The sequence below is a fragment of the Lithobates pipiens genome, unplaced genomic scaffold (assembly GCF_037356315.1).
Source record: "Lithobates pipiens isolate NorthernLeopardFrog02 unplaced genomic scaffold, aLitPip1_a1.2 Scaffold_23, whole genome shotgun sequence".
Classification (NCBI taxonomy): Eukaryota; Metazoa; Chordata; class Amphibia; order Anura; family Ranidae; genus Lithobates; species Lithobates pipiens.
In genome coordinates this window covers 66,254,685-66,275,478 of record NW_027507785.1, presented here as the reverse complement: position 1 = coordinate 66,275,478, position 20,794 = coordinate 66,254,685, and the positions used below count along the sequence as shown (strand labels likewise).

At 43.9% G+C, this 20,794-nt stretch overlaps 1 protein-coding gene across 2 annotated transcripts in view; it reads left to right on the top strand.

The window, feature by feature from the left end:
- The first annotated feature begins 7,213 nt into the window (after window positions 1–7,213).
- Window positions 7,214–20,794, top strand: part of OGG1 (8-oxoguanine DNA glycosylase) — a 28,111-nt gene continuing 14,530 nt past the window's right edge. Inside the window, exons 1-4 of one of the 2 annotated variants that reach the window (XM_077451790.1) lie at window positions 7,214–7,386; window positions 10,305–10,425; window positions 12,935–13,057; window positions 17,335–17,717. In XM_077451790.1, the coding sequence (XP_077307916.1) occupies window positions 12,948–13,057; window positions 17,335–17,717 (493 nt within the window). In that variant the 5' untranslated portion in view covers window positions 7,214–7,386; window positions 10,305–10,425; window positions 12,935–12,947. The remainder of the gene's footprint in view (window positions 7,387–10,304; window positions 10,426–12,934; window positions 13,058–17,334; window positions 17,718–20,794) is intronic. The other variant, XM_077451791.1, reaches the window with a different exon arrangement.

The following is a 20,794-nucleotide window of genomic DNA, read 5'->3' as shown; positions in this document are numbered from 1 at the left end:
CCCCTTTAGTTCTAATGTGCCCCCCTAACCCCCCCAATAAAGGTTTAACCCCGTGATCACCCCCTGTCGCCAGTGTCACTAAGGCTGGGTTCACATTGCAGCGGTTTGAGAACGGATGTGATTCGCACCGCACTGCAGTGCAAATCACATCCGATCTCTGTGCGATTTGAGTTCAGCCATACAGATAGTATGGCTGAATTCGCGCCGCACCCGCCGCAAATTCGCACAGGACCCTTTTTTTGGTCCACAGCAGAATCGGATCGCATGGGTGTTCACACCATGCGATCCGAGTTTGCAGATCGCACTGCGATATGCGAACTGATCTGGGGGTGTCATTAACATTTCACTGACACTCCCAGCAGTTCGCATAGGGCAGTGTGAACTGCCGCCGGGAGGCATGCGATGCGGGAACCCGCCGCGGATTCGTGGCGTTCCTGCATCGCTCCAGTGTGAACCCAGCCTAATAAGCGATCATTTTTCTGATCGCTGTATTAGTGTCACAGGTGACGCTAGTTAGGCAGGTAGGTATTTAGGTTCGCCGCAACTTTTTATAGCGCCAGGGACCCCCATATACTACCGCATAAAGCCCCCTGATTGCCCCCTAGTTAACCCTTTCACCAGTGATCACCATATAACTGTTACAGGTGACGCTGGTTGGTTAGTTATTTTTTTATAGTTTCAGGGCACCCGCCATTTATTACCTAATAAAGGTTTAACCCCCTGATCACCCGGCGGGTGTCATTTGTGACTGTAATAACTGTTAGGGCAGTTAGGGTTAGCCCCCTTTAGTTCTAAGGTACCCCCCTAACCCCCCCAATAAAGGTTTAACCCCGTGATCACCCCCCGTCGCCAGTGTCACTAAGGCTGGGTTCACATTGCAGCGGTTTATGAGAACGGATGTGATTCGCACCGCACTGCAGTGCAAATCACATCTGATCTCTGAGCGATTCGAGTTCAGCCATACAGATAGTATGGCTGAATTCGTGTCGCACCCGCCGCAAACTCGCACCGGACCCTTTTTTTGGTCCGCAGCAGAATCGGATCGCATGGGTGTTCACACCATGCGATCCGAGTTTGCAGATCGCACTGCGATATGTGAACTGATCTGGGGGTGTCATTAACATTTCACTGACACTCCCAGCAGTTCGCATAGGGCAGTGTGAACTGCCGCCGGGAGGCATGCGATGCGGGAACCCGCCGCGGATTCCTGGCGTTCCCGCATCGCTCCAGTGTGAACCCAGCCTAATAAGCGATCGTTTTTCTGATCGCTGTATTAGTGTCACAGGTGACGCTAGTTAGGCAGGTAGGTATTTAGGTTCGCCGCAGCTTTTTATAGCGCCAGGGACCCCCATATACTACCGCATAAAGCCCCCTGATTGCCCCCTAGTTAACCCTTTCACCAGTGATCACCATATAACTGTTACAGGTGACGCTGGTTGGTTAGTTATTTTTTTATAGTTTCAGGGCACCCGCCATTTATTACCTAGTCTCACTAGTGTACCCCTAAATTTAGGGGTGTCTACTTTCCAAAATGGGGTCATTTGGGGGGGGTTTGTGCCATCTTGGCATTTTATGGCCTTCAAAACTGTAACGCCCTTAGAAAGCCTGAAGGCGGTGCTTGGTTTTCGGGGCCCCGTACGCGGCTAGGCTCCCAAAAAGTCCCACATATGTGGTATCCTCGTACTCAGGAGAAGCAGCAGAATTTATTTTGGGGTGTCATTTCATATATGCCCATGGCATGCGTGAGCAATATATCATTTAGTGACAACTTTGTGAAAAAAATAAATAAAAAAAAAAAGTTTGTAATTTTCCCGCAACTTGTGGCAAAATATAAAATATTCCATGGACTCAACATGCCTCTCAGCAAATAGCTTGGGGTGTCTACTTTCTAAATTGGGGTCATTTGTGGGGGTTTTGTGCCATCTTGGCATTTTATGGCCTTCAAAACTGTAATAGGTAGTGAGAAGTGAAATCAAAAATTTACGCCCTTAGAAAGCCTGAAGGCGGTGCTTGGTTTTCGGGGCCCCGTACGCGGCTAGGCTCCCAAAAAGTCCCACATATGTGGTATCCCCGTACTCAGGAGAAGCAGCAGAATTTATTTTGGGGTGTCATTTCACATATGCCCATAGCATGTGTGAGCAATATATCATTTAGTGTCAACTTTGTGTAAAAAAATTATTCAATCGCTTGAGGCAAAAAAATAAAATATTCAATGGGCTCAACATGCCACTTATCAATTTCCTTAGGGGGTCTACTTTCCAAAATGGGGTCATTTGGGGGGGTTTTGTACTGCCCTGCCATTTTAGCACCTCAAGAAATTAGATAGGCAGTCGTAAACTAAAAGCTGCGTAAATTCCAGAAAACGTACCTTAGTTTGTAGATGTGACAACTTTTGCGCAAACCAATAAATATACAGTTATTGACTTTTTTTTTACCAAAGACATGTGGCTGAATACATTTTGGCCTAAATGTATGACTAAAATTTAGTTTATTGGATTTTTCTAATAACAAAAAGTAGAAAATATCATTTTTTTCAAAATTTGCGGTCTTTTTACGTTTATATCGCAAAAAATAAAAATCGCAGAGGCAATCAAATACCATCAAAAGAAAGCTCTATTTGTGGGAAGAAAAGGACGCAAATTTTGTTTGGGTACAACATTGCATGACCGCGCAATTACCAGTTAAAGCAGCGCAGTGCCAAATTGTAAAAAGACCTCTGGTCATTTACCAGCAAAATGGTCCGGTCTGAAAGTGGTTAATGAATTACCCTTCCCATCCACCCCGAACAGTAAGAAGCTGGAGCTGAGAAAACATATATTTTTTTTTTTTAAACTTTATTATTAAACTTTCATTCCTGAGATGTGTATAATAAAAGATAGCAGCTCACTGGTTGCTATGGGCAACGGCTTATAAAAATGATACCGTAATGTTGACTTTTTTATGTTTTAAAAAGGCAATTGATGATCCCATCCCAACTGGCGCTTGAGAGCCAAAAAAATTATATAAATGTGAAAGTCCTCACAACTATATTTGGGGTGTTGTCTCTGGAACTATATATTGTGGATTTCCACAATTATAAATAGCTGCTGGGGTCCTATTCAAACAGGGTAAATGACTACAATTTTTGGTCTTTTTTTACTGGAAAAATTACATTGTAATGTTGATTTCTGGAATAAAAAATTAGTCGGTGGTCCTGTACAAAAAAAATAAAAAATGTACTCCGCAAAGGTAGGTACAGCAATCTTATATAATAATAATCACCTGCACTTGATTTGTAGCCCCTAGCAGCTGGTTATAAATATTTCCCCAGATTTTTATAAGCAGCTGCTAGGGGCAACAAATCAAGTGCAGGTGATTATTATTATCTAAGATTGCTGTACCTACCTTCCTGGAGTTCATTTTGTTGCACAGGACCACCGACAGTCATTTATTATTCTAGAAATCAACATTACAATGTAATTATATAATATCTCCCCATTGGCAAAAGAGGGAACCTATGTTTACTTTATGCATTCAAAATGATAAAAATGTAGTTTGGGTACAGTGTAGCACGGCCGCATAATCGTCATTCAAAGTGCGACAGCGCTGAAAGCTGAAAATTGTCCTGGGCGGGAAGGGGGGAAGTGCCTGGTATTGAAGTGGTTAAGGGGGCATGGCAGAGGAGTGTCCTATGCTTACATAATTTTGCTAATAGGTGTCCCTCGTTCCCATCTCAAAAATGTGGGATGTATGTTGAAGGTGTACATTGTTACGGGCCTACAGTGAGTTAACTCAAGTTCGGTTCATTTGTTGGAGTGTAAACGGTGTACAACACAAAGCAGAGGTACCCCATGTGTAAAGGCGGTGACCCTGTTCAAGGTGCCTAGTGTAGCCCAGAAGAACCCACCCTGGGGTAGGTCCTCTGTGTGATCCTTTATTGGTGCCCACCAAGGAGGGAAACATGGAGCCCTACAGCCCTACAGGCGCACGCAGTTTTAAGGCTTGACATGTTGGGTATCTATTTACTTAGCGCGGCCTCATAATTTCTCAAAACATTTACGGAAATGTGGTAATATTTTGTGTTTGTGTGCCCTAAAATTAACCTTTTGTGTATTTTTTACAGAAATTTTGCGCTTGATAAACCATTATTAGTATCGTGAAAACCAGACACATTGTTCAGACCAGACTGTGGCTCCCTACAATAGCTAGAGAGAGGATTTTGTTTTCTCTTTCACTGATGAGTGTTCTCCAAGAGGGACTCTGATGAGGACACCAGATGTAAGAGGGACTCTGATGGGGGCACCAGATGTAAGAGGGACTCTGATGGGGACACCAGATGTAAGAGGAACTCTGATGGGGACACCAGATGTAAGAGGTACTCTGATTAGGACACCAGATGTAAGCAGGACTCTGATGGGGGCACCAGATGTAAGAGGGACTCTGATGGGGACACCCGATGTAAGAGGGACTCTGATGGGGACACCCGATGTAAGAGGGACTCTGATGGGGACACCAGATGTAAGAGGTACTCTGATGAGGACACCAGATGTAAGAGGCACTCTGATGGAAGCACTTGATGTAAGAGGGACTCTGATGGGGGCACCTGATGTAAGAGGGACTCTGATGGGGGCACCTGAGGAAGAGGGACTCTGATGAGGACAACAGATGTAAGAGGGACTCTGATGAGGACACCAGATTTAAGAGGGACTCTGATGGGGACACCAGATGTGAGAGACTCTGATGGGGACACCAGATGTGAGAGGGACTCTGATGAGGACACCAGATGTAAGAGGGACTCTGATGAGGACACCAGATGTAAGAGGGACTCTGATGAGGACACCAGATGTAAGAGGGTCCCTGATGAGGACTCCAGATGTAAGAGGGTCCCTGATGAGGACACCAGATGTAAGAGGGTCCCTGATGAGGACACCAGATGTAAGAGGGACTCTGATGGCACCTGATGTAAGAGGGACTCTGATGGGGACACCTGATGTAAGAGGAACTCTGATAGGAACACCAGATGTAAGAGGGACTCTGATGGGGACACCAGATGTAAGAGGGACTCTGATGAGGACACCAGATGTAAGAGGGACTCTGATGGGGACACCAGATGTAAGAGGAACTCTGATGGGGACACCAGATGTAAGAGGGACTCTGATGGGGACGCCAGATGTAAGAGGGACTCTGATGTGGACGCCAGATGTAAGAGGGACTCTGATGGGGGCACCTGATGTAAGAAGGACTCTGATGGGGGCACCTGATGTAAGAGGGACTCTGATGAGGACACCAGATGTAAGAGGGACTCTGAAGAGGACACCAGATTTAAGCGGGACTCTGATGAGGACACCAGATTTAAGCGGGTCTCTGATAGGGGCACCAGATGTAAGAGGGACTCTGGTGGGAGCACCTGATGTAAGAGGGACTCTGGTGGGAGCACCTGATGTAAGAGGGACTCTGGTGGGGGCACCTGATGTAAGAGGGACTCTGGTGGGGGCACCTGATGTAAGAGGGACTCTGGTGGGGGCACCTGATGTAAGAGGGACTCTGGTGGGGGCACCTGATGTAAGAGGGACTCTGGTGGGGGCACAAGAGGTAAGAGGGACTCTGATGGGGGCACCTGATGTAAGAAGGACTCTGATGGGGGCACCTGATGTAAGAGGGACTCTGATGAGGACACCAGATTTAAGCGGGACTCTGATGAGGACACCAGATTTAAGCGGGATTCTGATGGGGGCACCAGATGTAAGCGGGACTCTGATGGGGGCACCAGATGTAAGAGGGACTCTGATGGGGGCACCAGATGTAAGAGGGACTCTGGTGGGAGCACCTGATGTAAGAGGGACTCTGGTGGGAGCACCTGATGTAAGAGGGACTCTGGTGGGGGCACCTGATGTAAGAGGGACTCTGGTGGGGGCACCTGATGTAAGAGGGACTCTGGTGGGGGCACCTGATGTAAGAGGGACTCTGGTGGGGGCACCTGATGTAAGAGGGACTCTGGTGGGGGCACCTGATGTAAGAGGGACTCTGGTGGGGGCACAAGAGGTAAGAGGGACTCTGATGGGGGCACCTGATGTAAGAAGGACTCTGATGGGGGCACCTGATGTAAGAGGGACTCTGATGAGGACACCAGATTTAAGCGGGACTCTGATGAGGACACCAGATTTAAGCGGGATTCTGATGGGGGCACCAGATGTAAGCGGGACTCTGATGGGGGCACCAGATGTAAGCGGGACTCTGATGGGGGCACCAGATGTAAGCGGGACTCTGATGGGGGCACCAGATGTAAGAGGGACTCTGGTGGGAGCACCTGATGTAAGAGGGACTCTGGTGGGGGCACCTGATGTAAGAGGGACTCTGTGGGGGCACCTAATGTAAGAGGGACTCTGCTGGGGACACCAGATGTAAGATGGACTCTGCTGGGGACACTAGATGTAAGAGGGACTCTGCTGGGGACACCTGATGTAAGAGGGACTCTGATGGGGGCACCTGATGTAAGAGGGACTCTGATGGGGGCACCTGATGTAAGAGGGACTCTGATGAGGTCACCTAGGGTTGTCACCTTTGTTTTGCATTCCTAAAAAAAAAGTCGCTGATTGCCGCCACTACTAGTAAACATAAATAAAAATTTCATGAATATATACCATTGTTTTGTAGACGCTATAACGTTTGCGCAAACCCATCAATATGCACTTATTGGGATTTTTTACCAAAAATATGTAGCAGAATACATATTGGCATCAATTGATGAATTAATTTTATTTTTTTATTGGCTATGTTTTATAGAAGAAAGCAAAAAATATTTTTTTATTTTATTTTTTCAAAATTATCGGTCTTTTTAATTTTTTTTTAGCGCAAAAATTAAAACCCACAGTTGTGATCAAATACCCCCAAAAGAAAGCTCTGTCTGTGGGGGAAAAAAAGAACGTCCAATTTTATTTATGTACACTGTTGCACGACCGCACAATTGTCAGTTAAAATAATGCAGCGCAAAAAATGGCCTGGTCAGGAAATCTTCTGGAGCTGAAGTGGTTAATGCAGGTAAAGGCACTAAGTGAGTTTAATTACCCCCTAAATGAATACGTGTTCGGGTTTAAATGGATGTGGTGGCACCCCTAGTGTGGAGGGGGGAAAAAAAAATTCAAAACCAGCTCTAGCAGTGAAAAGGTTAAAAGACATCAGGAGCAATGACCCGGAACAGGAAGTATGTCATCCAATAACTTCCGGAGTGCACCATGCGTTCCAAACACCAGAAGTGATGTCACAGCAGGGAGTACAAGCAACTAAAGAATCCGGGGATGAAGTACAGCATGCAAGGACAGGAGACGTAACTGGCTTGTCAGCAGAATTTGATGTGTAGGATGTGACTTTCCTGGAAAATCTGGGAGAATGCAGGCAAAAAAAATAGAGGTACGGTTTCCATGCCGTGACAACGTGTGCACTGCTCCAATAATGCCTGGACACAGTTTTGCCCAGTCAATGATGCCTGTATGCCACAGAAAAGGGTATTTATTTGATCACTCTGGCATTAGTACTAATTACACCACTAAACCGGGCCAGGAACTTACCTTTTGGGGCTTTTTTAAATGCCCATACACACAGATCTGCTGTAATGTAAATGCACTCATTTAATAACACGCTGCTGCTTTCATGGACATAAAGAAAATAACATAAAAGGTCTGATGCCCATAGCAGCGGCATGTTTTATGTCTGTGTGCATGAGGCCTAAATGCAAGTAAGGCCTCATGCTACTTAAGGACTGCAAGGTTTTACCCCCCCCCCCTAATGGCCAGGCCATTTTTTGCGATATGGCACTGTGTTGCTTTAAATGATAGTTGTGCGCCGATGTACCCAAATAAAATTGATGTCCCCTCCCCCCCCCCCCCCCCTACAAATAGAGCTTTCTTTTGTTGGTGAACACCTCTGCGTGTTTTTTTTTTTTTTTGCGATATAAACGAAAAAAATAACGACTGACAACATTGGGAAACAAAAAACAATATTTATTCTGCTATAAAACATACCAAATAAAATCAAATTTCTTCATCAGTTTAGGCTAATATGTATTCTGCTACATATTTTTGATTAAAAAAATTCCAGTGTGTATATATGTATGTATGTGTGTATAGACGAGGGGGGAGATATATATATATATATATATATATATATATATATATATATATATATATATATAATTTTTTTTTTTTTTTTTTTACACACATCTCTGATCACCACCATTACTAGTAAAGAAAAAAATAATAAAAATGTCATAAATCTATTTTGTACACACTGTAACTTTTGTGCAAATGAATACATTTTTATATATATGTGTATGTATTAGTTTGCAGAAAAGTTACAGTGTGTACAAAATAGATTTACTAGTAAAAAAAAATAAAAACGCCATAAATCTATTTTGTACACACTATAACTTTTGTGCAAACAAATACGTGTGTGTGTATATAGATATAGAGAGAGAGAGATATAGGTTTGTGCAAAAGTTATAGCATGTACAAAATTAGATTTATGACATATATATTTATTTTTTTATTTTTTTTACTAGTAATGGTGGTGATAAGCGATTTACACTTTTGACACTTTTTTTATTTTTTATCTTTTTGTCGGAACAATTACATTATTACAGTGATCAAAGCTAAAAATATGCACTGATCACTGTATAAATGACACTGGCAGAGGAGGGGGTTAACATCAGGGACGATCAAGAGGTCAAATGTGTTCCCTGGGTGTGTTTTACCAACTGTGTGAAGGTCGGTCTGACTGGGACAACATAGAGATCCGTGTCATCCCCTGTAAGAATGTAGCTTTGTCTTGTTTACATCGGCAGCTCCCCATTCTGTCTCTGTGGGGAACAATCATGGGTGGCCGGCGGACATTGTGTCCTGTGGACTTGCTGGCTGGCTTCCCCCACACAGGCTAGTGCATGAATACAACGTACCGCTATGTCGTTTCGTGCAGCCGAGCCACCCTGACGCAGTATAACTGGTGGGTGGTCGATAAGTGCTTAAAGATGCATACCAGCGCAATCTCAATACACACCTGCTGAGGTTTTTGGGTACCACATATACAGGCGTATTTTATGCTGCATGCCTACATATCTGTGTGGGCGAACACTTAGGGGTGTAGTTATTTAAAAAAAAAAAAAAAAAAATTGGATGGATGTGACCGGTTTTTCCATAACCCGTTGGCACCAAGGGAGGTGACCCTCTGACATGCCACATTTGGCATGTCATTTTTTCTTGTTCAATATTTTTATTGAAAATTTTTCAGGCATGTCATTTTTTAGAGGGTCCCACTTCCTGCCGGTGTGCTGCGGCACCGAAAGGGAGATCACCCCCCCCCCCCCCCCCTCCTCTCAGCAATCATCTGGGTCATGTCACAGTTGCTTGGCGCGGCTGTAAGGGCCACACAACAGACGAAAAACAAGCTCTGGACTGCCGCACTCTTCAGAAGACCACTTTCTTTTATTGGAAAATCACATCACAGCTCAACAAACACAGCGAACAAGGAAAAATTGCTGACGTTTCGCACTAGCTGTAATGCTTATTTATGAATAAGCACTACAGCTAGTCAGCAATTTTTCCTTTTTTCGCTGTGCTTGTTGAGCTGTGATGTGATTTTCCAATAAAAGAAAGCAGTCTTCTGAAGAGTGCGGCAGTCCAGAGCTTGTTTTCCGTCTGTTGCTAGTGGTAATAGCCAGCACCTGTGGCTTCCCAGCTGAAGAGACAGTTTACAGCCTGCATGTGTGCTCCTAGAGCGGTGAGATCCCTTCTCCTGTAAGGGCCACACAGTTACAATCCCGGCGCCGCAGAGAGGGCAGGGAGACAAGTGGGTTTTGTCCCCCCGCATCGCTGGACCCTGGGACAGGTAAGTGTCTGATTATATTATAATTTCTTTTTTTTTGTTTTGTTTTAAGCAGAACTCCTCCGCTTTAACTACAGCAAAGTCCTTTTCTTCCAAAAAAAAGTTGTGCTATGTAGCAGAGCAGTGTAAATCTCAAAACTGGATAAACAAACCTACAGATCCTTTTATCAGACTAATCAGTTCCCATATATGTATATTTCATCATTGTATATAGCTGTTTGCTCAGAGTTCATATTTAAGTGAATAAGGCTTCATTCAGTAAATTTAGCCCACATGAGCATAGCCTGTCCTTGGCTTCACTCCTGTGTTAGCAAACTTTGCATTCTGCTCCAGGATTCCTCCTCTGTGAAGTGTTAGGGATTTATGGTTGCTGTTAGGCTTTGAAATAAAGGAAATAACAACCCTTTGAAGTGCATCCTTTAATTTTTTTTGCTTTGATTTATCTGTTCTAGTTTTAATAAAAGCCAAAGCGGACTCTTCCTCCCTGCCAGCGCCGCTGTCGCCTACATCTTCTGTGTGTCTCCCACACAGAATGGGAAAGCAGCCGTGACGTCCCGGATCTGGTATTTGGCAGTAAGTTTTTATATCGTTTTGTGAGCCAGAGGAAACCCTGAACTGCTAGATGCAGATGTTTTCTTTTAAAGCCTCCATACACACTATCAGATTTTCTGCAGATTTTTTTTTTTTGTCTTCAGATTTACCAAAACCATGTAGTGCAAGGGCCTGCCTGATTGCATACAAATTGAAACTCCTAAGGTTTGACCTCATATTGTATGGTTTTGGTAAATCTGAAGACAAAAATCAGCAGAAAATCTGATAGTGTGTATGGGGCTTCAGATATAAATTTATATACTGTATATGTATACGTGTGTGTGAACACACACTAATGGCAAAGTTCTAATAACTCTCCAATAACTATATCCTTTTATAGAAAAAAGCAAGAGGGTAACATTTTAAAATGCTTTTTGTAATGTATTAACCACTTGCTTACCGGGCACTTAAATGCCCTTCCTGTCCAGACCAATTTTCAGCTTTCAGTGCTGTCGCACTTTAAAATGACAACTGCACGGTCATACAACACTGTACCCAAATTGCATTTTTATAAAAAAAATTTTTTTCACACAATAGAGCTTTCTTGTGGTGGTATTTAATCACAGCTGGGGTTTTTATGTTTTGCTAAACAAACAAAAAAATTGAAAGTTTTGAAAAAAAATCATGTTTAATAGTTTGTTATAAAATTTTGCAAACAGGTAATTTTTCTCCTACATTGATATGCACTGAAAGGCTGCACTGGTGGGGACAGGTAAGGTGGTACTGATGGCCACTGATAAGATGGCACGGATGGGTGACACTGATGGGCAGCACTGTTGGTGAGGCACTGATTGGTGGCACTGTTAGGTGGTGCTGGTGGGCACTGGTAGGTGGCACTGTTGTGCACAGGTGGGCACAGATGAGCTGGCAGGAGCTCTCCTTGATTGGGACTAATGTCCCTCTGAGAGCCGCCGGTGATTGGACTTTTTTTTTTTTTCTTTTTTTTTCTCCTCATGCTGTCAGCGCAAGGTGAAAAATAGCCGATTACCGGCTCTGTTTACATCACATAATGAGCTGTCATTGGCTGACAACTAATCATTTTGGTAAGGGGGTCGGATCCACCCCTTTTCTACGATCAGCCGAGTCTCATAGACTCGCTGATCACAGAGCACGCCGCTCGGGCACGGGAGGATGTCTATTGGCGCACTCCCGGCAAAGTAGGTATGCGCTGTAGCCGTCATTCTGCTTTAGCGCGGATCTGAAGAAGTTAAAGTATGGCCAAAGCTTATTCGGCTGTACTTCTCTTATGAATCACAGGAGTGTAGTTTGTTTTGCACTCCTGAGGCCCGTCTTCAGTAGAGAGCGGGCTGAAATCCACTGAAGTCACAGAAGTCGCTCCAGGCTTGGGCGTCATCACGACCATGGAGTCGGGATCCGTCCACGTGCCTGGACCGACACCCGACTCAGGCTCTCGGTGAGCCACTAGGAGCCTGAGCCGACCGCTCCTGCCCCCTCCACAGCTCAGCATTCCAGTGAGCGAGGAGGGAGCAGAGAGCTGGAGACTGACAGTGAGGGCGGAGCTGACGAAGCTTTGAGAACCAAGCGATTGGCGGTGTTTGATCGCTTGGTTCTCAGTGTTAGAGCCGGCAGGGGACAGATGCTGGATCCACCTAGGTAAGTATTTAAAAAAACAAAAAAAAAAACCTACATCGTTTAAAGTGGTTGTAAACCCTCCTGGGGAAAAAAAAAACGCCCTGCAAGATAAAGGCATAATGAGCTAGTATGCATAGCATACTAGCTCATTATGAATTACTTACCCAAGAACTAACCCCCGCAGCCGCCCTCGTCTCCTCCTCCTCCAGCCGGTGACATCTATCCCGGGGGCTACTTCCGGGTATCGCAGCTCCGGGGCTGTGATTGGCCGGAGCCGCGATGACGTCACTCCCACGCATGCGTGGGAGCCGCCGGGAACGGCACAGTACAACTGAAGCAACGGCACATACTGCCATTGCTTCAGTTGACTTAAGTCTGCATGATGTCGGCACATGCAAATACAGGGGTATCTCCTGAACCATGCAGGTTTAGGAGATATACAGTGCAGCTACAGGTAAGCCTAATTATAGGCTTACCTGTAGTTTAAAGTGGTTGTAAAGGATTTACAACCACTTTAAGGCAGTCCAATAAAGATCTATTTCACTGAGGATTAACACGATTGTCCTGGTAATCTTTGAACAAGAATTTATTTTTATTTTTTCATGAATACTATGTAGAAAGTTGAGCATTGATGCAATTTTTGGTTGCAGGAAAGAAAATCGCTCATTTCTCCATCACTAAAGTCAGCTGCCCTAGTAAATACAGCTGGATAAAACAAAAACTGCCTCTGTCATTTCAGGCTGCAAAGCAACAAAATGTGATTATTTTAAGGGGGGGGGGGGGTGTTTTTTTTTTTTTCTATATCCACTGTATGGTTTTTATTGTAAGATTGTTTGTTTTATTATTCCAATTGCTCCTTTTTTATATTTTCTTTAAAACTAAAATAATTTCTATTTAGGTCTTAAAAGAACATGCGTCATCTCACTTCCCTGTCGGCGTGTCCTGCTCTCTGGCGTTCTCTGCCTTGTCCGTCTTCTGAACTCAGGCTGGATTTTGTGCTTCCAGGTGGCCAATCTTTTCGGTACATTGCATTATATAAAACTGTATGTAAAAATATAATTTCCAAATTCCTATGTTAACTGCTAAAGTCAGTTTTATATAGTCAAGTAAATATTTGGTTAGGTCATCTCTGGTGAAGACAAAGTAGCCAGTCTGAGCTCCAGCCATAACCTTTTTGGCAGAGATCACGTGACCAAATGCCTAGGCATATAATCTTATAAGTGATTGTTCGGGGATCCCAGGATAGTAACTTTTGTAGCAAAGGTATTTGGTAACTAATATAAACTGCTAAATACCCTTTCTCATCAGCAGTATTTAGCAGTCTTGTAACTTCTATCAGTGTCTGATTAAAACTTGGAGAAGTTTTCATTCTCCCCTGACTGTCTTATGAGGCCGTAGGACCCCTGACCCTCTGTTTGGACAGTGCTCATTGGCCTTGTGCTGATCACATGCACCCAAGAAATATAAACTCTCTAGCATTACACACCAAACTGAGCATAGAACTCACATTGTAAAAGGTGCTCCAGTGCACCAACTGTATACAGCGTATATCATATAAAACCACGATGCTGCAGCTACTTCGTGCCTCTCTGTAAAAAAATGCAAAAGCATATTGCAAAACAAATCTGCCCCCCCTGCACATTCCATCACAGGGTCTCGTGACACATCACGGGGAATCCCCCTTTTTTAAATGTGAGTTCTATGCACATTTTTAAATACATTTAAAAAAAACAATACAAGCGCTATTTGGCACTCTTCTGCTTTCTTGTAAATATTTTATTATATCTTTTCATGTGACGACACTGAAAAAATTACACTTTGCTACAATGTAAAGTAGTGAGTGTACAGCTTGTATAACAGTGTAACTTTGCTGTCCCCTCAAAATAACTCGACACACAGCCATTAATGTCTAAACCGCTGGCAACAAAAGTGAGTACACCCCTAAGTGAAAATGTCCAAATTGGGCCGAATTAGCCATTTTTCCTCACTGGTGTCATGTAACTGGTTAGTGTTACAAGGTCTCAGCTGTGAATGGAGAGCAGGGCTGTTAAATTTGGTGTTATCGCTCACTCTCTCATACTGATCACTGGAAGTTCAACATGGCACTTCATGGCAAAGAAATAACTGTTGCTGTAAATAAAGATGGCCTAGGCTATAAGAAGATTGCCAAGACTCTGAAACTGAGTTGCAGTGCAGTGGGTAAGACCATACGGAGGTTTAACAGGAAAGGTTCCACTCAGAACAGGCCTCGCCATGGTTGACCAAAGAAGTTAAGTGCACGTGCTCAGCGTCCTATCCACAGGTTGTCTTTGGGAAATAGACGTATGAGTGCTGCCAGCATTGCTGCAGAGGTTGAAGGGGTGGGCGTCAGCCTGTCATTGCTCAAACCATACGCCGCACAATGCATCAAATTGGTCTGCATGGCTGTCATCCCAGAAGGAAGCCTCTTCTAAAGATGATGCACAAGAAAGCCTGCAAACAGTTTGCTGAAGACAAGCAGATTAAGGACATGGAATACTGGAACCATGTGCTGTGGTCTGATGAGACCAAGATAAACTTATTTGGTTCAGATGGTGACAAGCGTGTGTGGGGGCAACCAGGTGAGGAGTACAAAGACAAGTGTGTCTTGCCTACAGTCAAGCATGGTGGTGGGAGTGTCATGGTCTGGGGCTGCATGAGTGCCGGCACTGGGGAGCTACAGATCATTGAGGGAACCATGAATGCCAACATGTACTGTGACATACTGAAGCAGAGCATGATCCCCTCCCTTCAGAGACTGGGCCACAGGGCAGTATTCCAACATAACGACCCCAAACACACTTCCAAGATGGCCACTGCCTTGCTAAAGAAGCTGAGGGTAAAGGTGATGGACTGGCCAAGTATGTCTCCAGACCTAAACCCTATTGAGCATCTGTGGGGCATCCTCAAACAGGAGGTGGAGGAGCTCTAGGTCTCTCATATTCACCACCTCTGTGATGTCATCATGGAGGAGGGGAAGAGGACTCCAGTGGCAACCTGTGAAGCTCTGGTGAACTCCATGCCCAAGAGGGTTAAGGTAGTGCTGGAAATGAATGTTGGAATATAATATATAATCTCTATCTCATTAGTCGTAATGGAGGCACATCATGGAGCGACGAGGAGTAAAGCATGATCTTAGTCTGGGGTGACTAAAAAGCTTTATTTGACCAAACTTAAATGTGAGGTCACACTTTGTCAGGTGAGGCCCCATTCAGAGAATGCTTTACATTTTTTTTAATTGGATGAGGTGAAGGGGTGATGTCACACTCTCCACCTTGTCAAATCAGAACACTTTGCATTAATTGAGAAAATGCAAAGCATTCTCTGAATGGTGCCCGTGCCAAGCAGCCAGCCTCCTGTGTTCACAGTGCAGCGGGGATCACTGGAGTACTACAGAGGTTACTCGCTTCTAGAGGGCTCCTACAGGTATTGTATATGCATAAGTATTCACACCCTTTGAAATTTTCCACATTTTGTCATAACAACCAAAAGTGTAAATGTATTATATTAGGATATTATGTGATAGACCAACACAAAGGGACACATAATTGTGAAGTCCAAGGAAAATGATAAACGGTTTAACATTTTTTTTTTTTTATTTTTTTTTTTTTTTTTACAAATATCTGAAAAGTGTGACATGCATTTATATTCTTTCCCCATAAGTCAATACTTTGTAGAACCGCCCTTCCCTGCAATTATTAAAACTAAAAGTTTTTTTGGGGATGTCTCTACCAGCTTTGCACATGTAGAGAATGACCGTTTTGCCCATTCTTCTTTGCAAAATATCTCAAGCTCTGTCAGATTGGATGGAGAAAGTCTGTGAAGAGCCATGTTCAAGTCTTGGCACAGATTCTCAATTGGATTTAGGTCTGGACTTTGACTGGGCCATTCTAACACATGAATATGCTTTGATCTAAACCATTCCATTGTAGATCTGGCTGTATGTTTAGGTTCATTGTCCTGCTGGAAAGTGAACCTTCACCCCAGTCTCAAGACTTTTGCCGACTCTAACAGGTTTTCTTCTAAGATTGCCCTGCGTTTTGCTCCATCCATCTTCCCATCAACTCTGACCAGCTTCCCTGTCCTTGCTGAAGAAAGACATCCCCCCAACATGATGCTGCCACCACCATGTTTCACGGTGGGGATGGTGTGTTCAGGGTGATGTGCAATTTTAGTTTTCCACCACACATAGCATTTTTTGCTTTTAGGCCAAAAAGTAAAATTTTGGTCGCATCCGACCAGAGCACCTTCTTCCACATGTTTGCCATGTCCCCCACATGGCTTTTCACAAACAGCAAACGGGACTTCTTATGGCTTTCTTTCAACAATGTCTTTCTTCTTTCCACTCTTCCACAGATTTGTGGACTGTTCCTGTGAACAGATTCTCCCACCTGAGCTGTGGATCTCTGCAGCTCCTCCAGAGTTACCATGGGCCTCTTGGCTGCTTCTCTGATTAATGTTCTCTTTGCCCGTCCTCTCAGTTTAGGTGGACGGCCATGTCTTGGTAGGTTTGCCAAACACTTTCTGTTTTCAGATGATGGATTGAACAGTGCTCTGTGAGATTGGGAGATTATATATATATATATATATATATATATATATAGAGATAGAGATAGTATTTTTTTTTTTTTTTTTATAACCTAACCCTACTTTAAACTTCTCCACAACTTTATCCCTCACCTGTCTGGTGTGTTTCTTGGCCTTCATGATGCTGTCTGTTCACTAAGGTTCTCTGACAAACCTCTGAGGGCTTCACAGAACAGCTGTATTTATACTCAGATTAAATTACACACAGGTGGACTCTCTTTACTAATTAGGTGTTTTCTGAAGGCAATTGGTTCCACTAGATTTTGGTTAGGGGTATCAGAGAAGAGGGGGCTGAATACAAATGCCCCCCACACTTTTCAGATATTTGTTTGTAAAACATTTGGAAAAGCATTTATAATTTTCCTTCCACTTCACAATTATGTGCCACTTTGTGTTGGTCTATCACATAAAACCCAATAAAATACATTTACTCTTTTGATTGTAACATGACAAAATGTGGAAAATTTCTGGTGCTATGAATACTTTTTCAAGGCGCGCTGTATTTCCATTGGTCCAAGCAAAGTTCATCTTTAAAGTACGGCTTCACCTTTCATATTGCATTGCATTATAATACAAGGCAGTCAGATCTTCAACTCCTGAGAAAAGCGTTCTTTCTCATTGTGCTTGGTACTGGAGACACACACAAACAAGTTCTCTGATGTAATTTGTGAAAAGCTTGTCCTTTTTCTTCAGGTGGAGGGAGAGCAGTCCAGGCTTCTGGACCGGCGTGGTACATGAGCGTGTGTGGACCCTGACACAGAAGGATGACCACCTCTGGTACGCCGTGTACCCCAACACAGAGGAGGAAGAGGGGAAATCCAATAAGGAAACGCAGAAGAAAGCCAGGAAGAGAAAGCTGCAGAAGACAACCTCCAAGGCCATCAACACTGAAGACATAAAACAAGAAAAAGAAGATGATTGGACAAATGTACCTATTCATATTGACTCCAAAAACTGCAAAAAAGATGGAGAAACACTGGAGGATTATTTCCAGCTGCACCTCCGTCTGCAGGATCTATATAAGCAGTGGGGAGAATCCGACACCAACTTTCAGAAAGTAGCCAGAGAGTTTTCAGGTAATTTTATAATTAAGTCTGTCATATAATAAAGAAAAAAAAAAAAAATATATTTATTTTTATTTTTTTTATTTTTTAATAGCATTTTATATTTATAACTATTATGCAGCAATTTTCAGAGAACACGCAAGGGCTGTCAACCTGAGTCTATGGCCGGTTTCACACTGCTGTGCATCAACGCACATTTTAAATGCGTTGTGTTAAAATTTTAATGCATATGGGTTAAAAGCTGGTTGTTAAAGCGGTAGTAAAGCCGGCTTTGTTATTTTTTACCTATAGGTAAGCCTATAATAAGGCTTAACTGTAGGTAAAATGAATATCTCCTAAACGTGCACTGTTTTGGAGATACTTACCCTAGATGCAACTGGTGACATCTTCGGCACATGTGCTCTGAAGGATCTGGCATACCTTGCTGGACCTTTAGCATTTCGTGCCGGAATGGAGGTCTCCCGTACACACGACGTCATCGTGGCTCCAGCCAATCACATAGCTGGAGTGCGGGAATCTGGGAAGAAAGATGTCAGCCCTCTCAGCAGTGACAGCTCGGCGCTGGAAGGCTTAGTTCTAAGGCAAGTATGCAACACATACTAGCACATTATGCAATTGCCTTTATAGGTGGGGTTTATTTTTTATTTTTTTACCAGACGCAGTTTGCTACCGCTTTAAGGACACCAGCGGGTGCCGGCTATGCTATTTACTGATTGTTAAAGTGTTACTAAACCCAGGACCCTGCATTCACTATAACAGGTCTGCCACAGTACACAGAATGTACACAGAATGTGGAAATGCAATTATTTTAGTAAATATAAACCGCTAAGTAACTTTTTATCATCAGTAGTATACCATATACTAGTTTATGACTTCTATCAGTGTCTGGTTTAAAGCTTGTAGAAGGAGTTTTCATTCTACTAACTGTCCTATGAGGCTACAGGACCCCTGACCCTCTGTGTGGACAGTGCTGATTGGCCCTGTGCTGATCACATGCGCCCTCCCAAGAAAAAAAAAAACTAGCAATACACACCAAACTGGGCATGTGCAGAGTCACTCCAAAGGCTGTCTTATTAGCAGATGGCTTGGCAACAGTGGAAGAAGGGGAGGACTGGATCAAACAGCCTTTTAACACAATGTGATGCATTAACCCCTTAGGATCCACAGTGAGTATAACTAGCATGCTTTACTGCTTTTTACAGACTGATTTTACTGTTGTGGGTTTAGTAACACTTTTAGTAGCCGACACCCGCCAGTGTCCTTAACAACCAGTGAATTGCGGAGCCGGCACCCACTGGTGTCCTCAATGACCATACAATCGCCGCTTGTTAAGGACCCCTGGGATGCCAGCTTCACTATGCACTGGTTGTTAAGGATGCCGATAGGTGCCTGCTCCTTAACAGCAGCATCTTTCTCCTGACTTTTCTGTCAACATTGATGGCACAACTATCAGTCCATCCATGCATACCAGGGCAATAGATGTAAACCCGGACTCTGACCTCTTTTTTCAGCCCACATCCAATCGCTATCCATATCTTGCCACTTCAACCTCTTTAACAATTCCAAAATATACCCCTTCATGGGCAATGACACCACAAAGCTTTTAATTCACGCCCTAGTTATCTCTCACCTTAACTATTGCAGCTCCCTCCTCCTGGCTTACCCTTATGTAGGCTATCCCCCATCCCCCCCATTCCGTCCATCATGAATGCTGCTACCAGACTCCTCCACATTCCCAACTGTTCAATGTCTGCTGCTCCTTTCTGCGGATCCCTCCCATTGGCTTCCGCTCACCCAACGCATTACCTTCAAAATACTAACACAACTTACAAAGCCACCCACATCTCTGCCCCCAGTTACATTGCTTACCTCGTCTCAAAATACCAACCAAACTGTTCACTCCTCAAGACCTCCTGCTTACTAGTTCACTCTTCACCTCCCATGACTTCTCCAGAGCCTCTCCCATCCTCTGGAACCCCCTACCCCAATCTGCCCAACTTCTCCCACTCCTTCAAAACCCACCTCGTCAGAGAAGCTTATCCTGCCTCCACCTAACCACTAAACATTCATTTTCCCCATTATCTACCATAATTACCTTTAGTCTCACTTGTCCCTCTCTTTTTATATTGTAAGCTCTGACGAACAGTAAAGTGCTGCTCAAATTGTTGGCTCTATATAAACCCTGTGTAGTAGTAATAATGTTTTATATTTCACCCATATTTAGGGTGTAACATGAAACATGGTGGCATACACCACCCTCTCCCCTCCTTACCTGAATTGTGGGGTGCATCCTTCAGGGAAACCCTGTTTACTATTTTAATTTAGTACGGCTGTGCTTGGCTCTTACTACACAGTCCTGTCCTCTGGATTTATTAGTGTTACATTCTTTTACTATGAATCTTGAAAAAGAGTAGGGATCTCATCGGTGTAGTTCATCTGCACTTCCTCCAGCCATTACTTCATATTCCCATCGCACACGTTCCTGGATAAGCTCTCAAAGTTTGGGTGCTGCAGCAGCAACCAGCTGGATACTGGTTCAAGTCACAAAGTAGATATTTGCCAGCACACCATGGATTGACACAAAGTAGTGTCCAAACAGACAGTTTATTGCACGATCACAACACAAGGAGAGTGCAACGTTTCAGAGTCACGCAGGACCCCCTTTGTCAGGCATGTGACTCATGGCTGACAAAGGGGGACCTGCGTGACTGAAACGTTGCACTCTCCTTGTGTTGTGATTGTGCAATAAACTATCCCGTTTAGATGCTACTTTGTGTCAATCCATGATGTGCTGGCAAATATCTACTTCCTCCATACAGGGCCGAGGGAAAGCTTTGCAAAGACCTGTGCATGGCACCTGCAGTACACTGATCACTATTGCAATGCTCTGCGGGCACCAATGCAAACGTTTCATAAAGGTATATTTTCTATCACATCAATGTTGGTGCATTTATTTAAACCGTTTTATTACCCCAACATTTCATATTCCTGATATGTGCCTGCTGTACCATGTACCCCTTTGAGAAAGTCTCCTGTTCTTTGTATTGCTTCCTTTTGTGTGAATCCCTGGTGTTCCTGCCAGTCCTTCT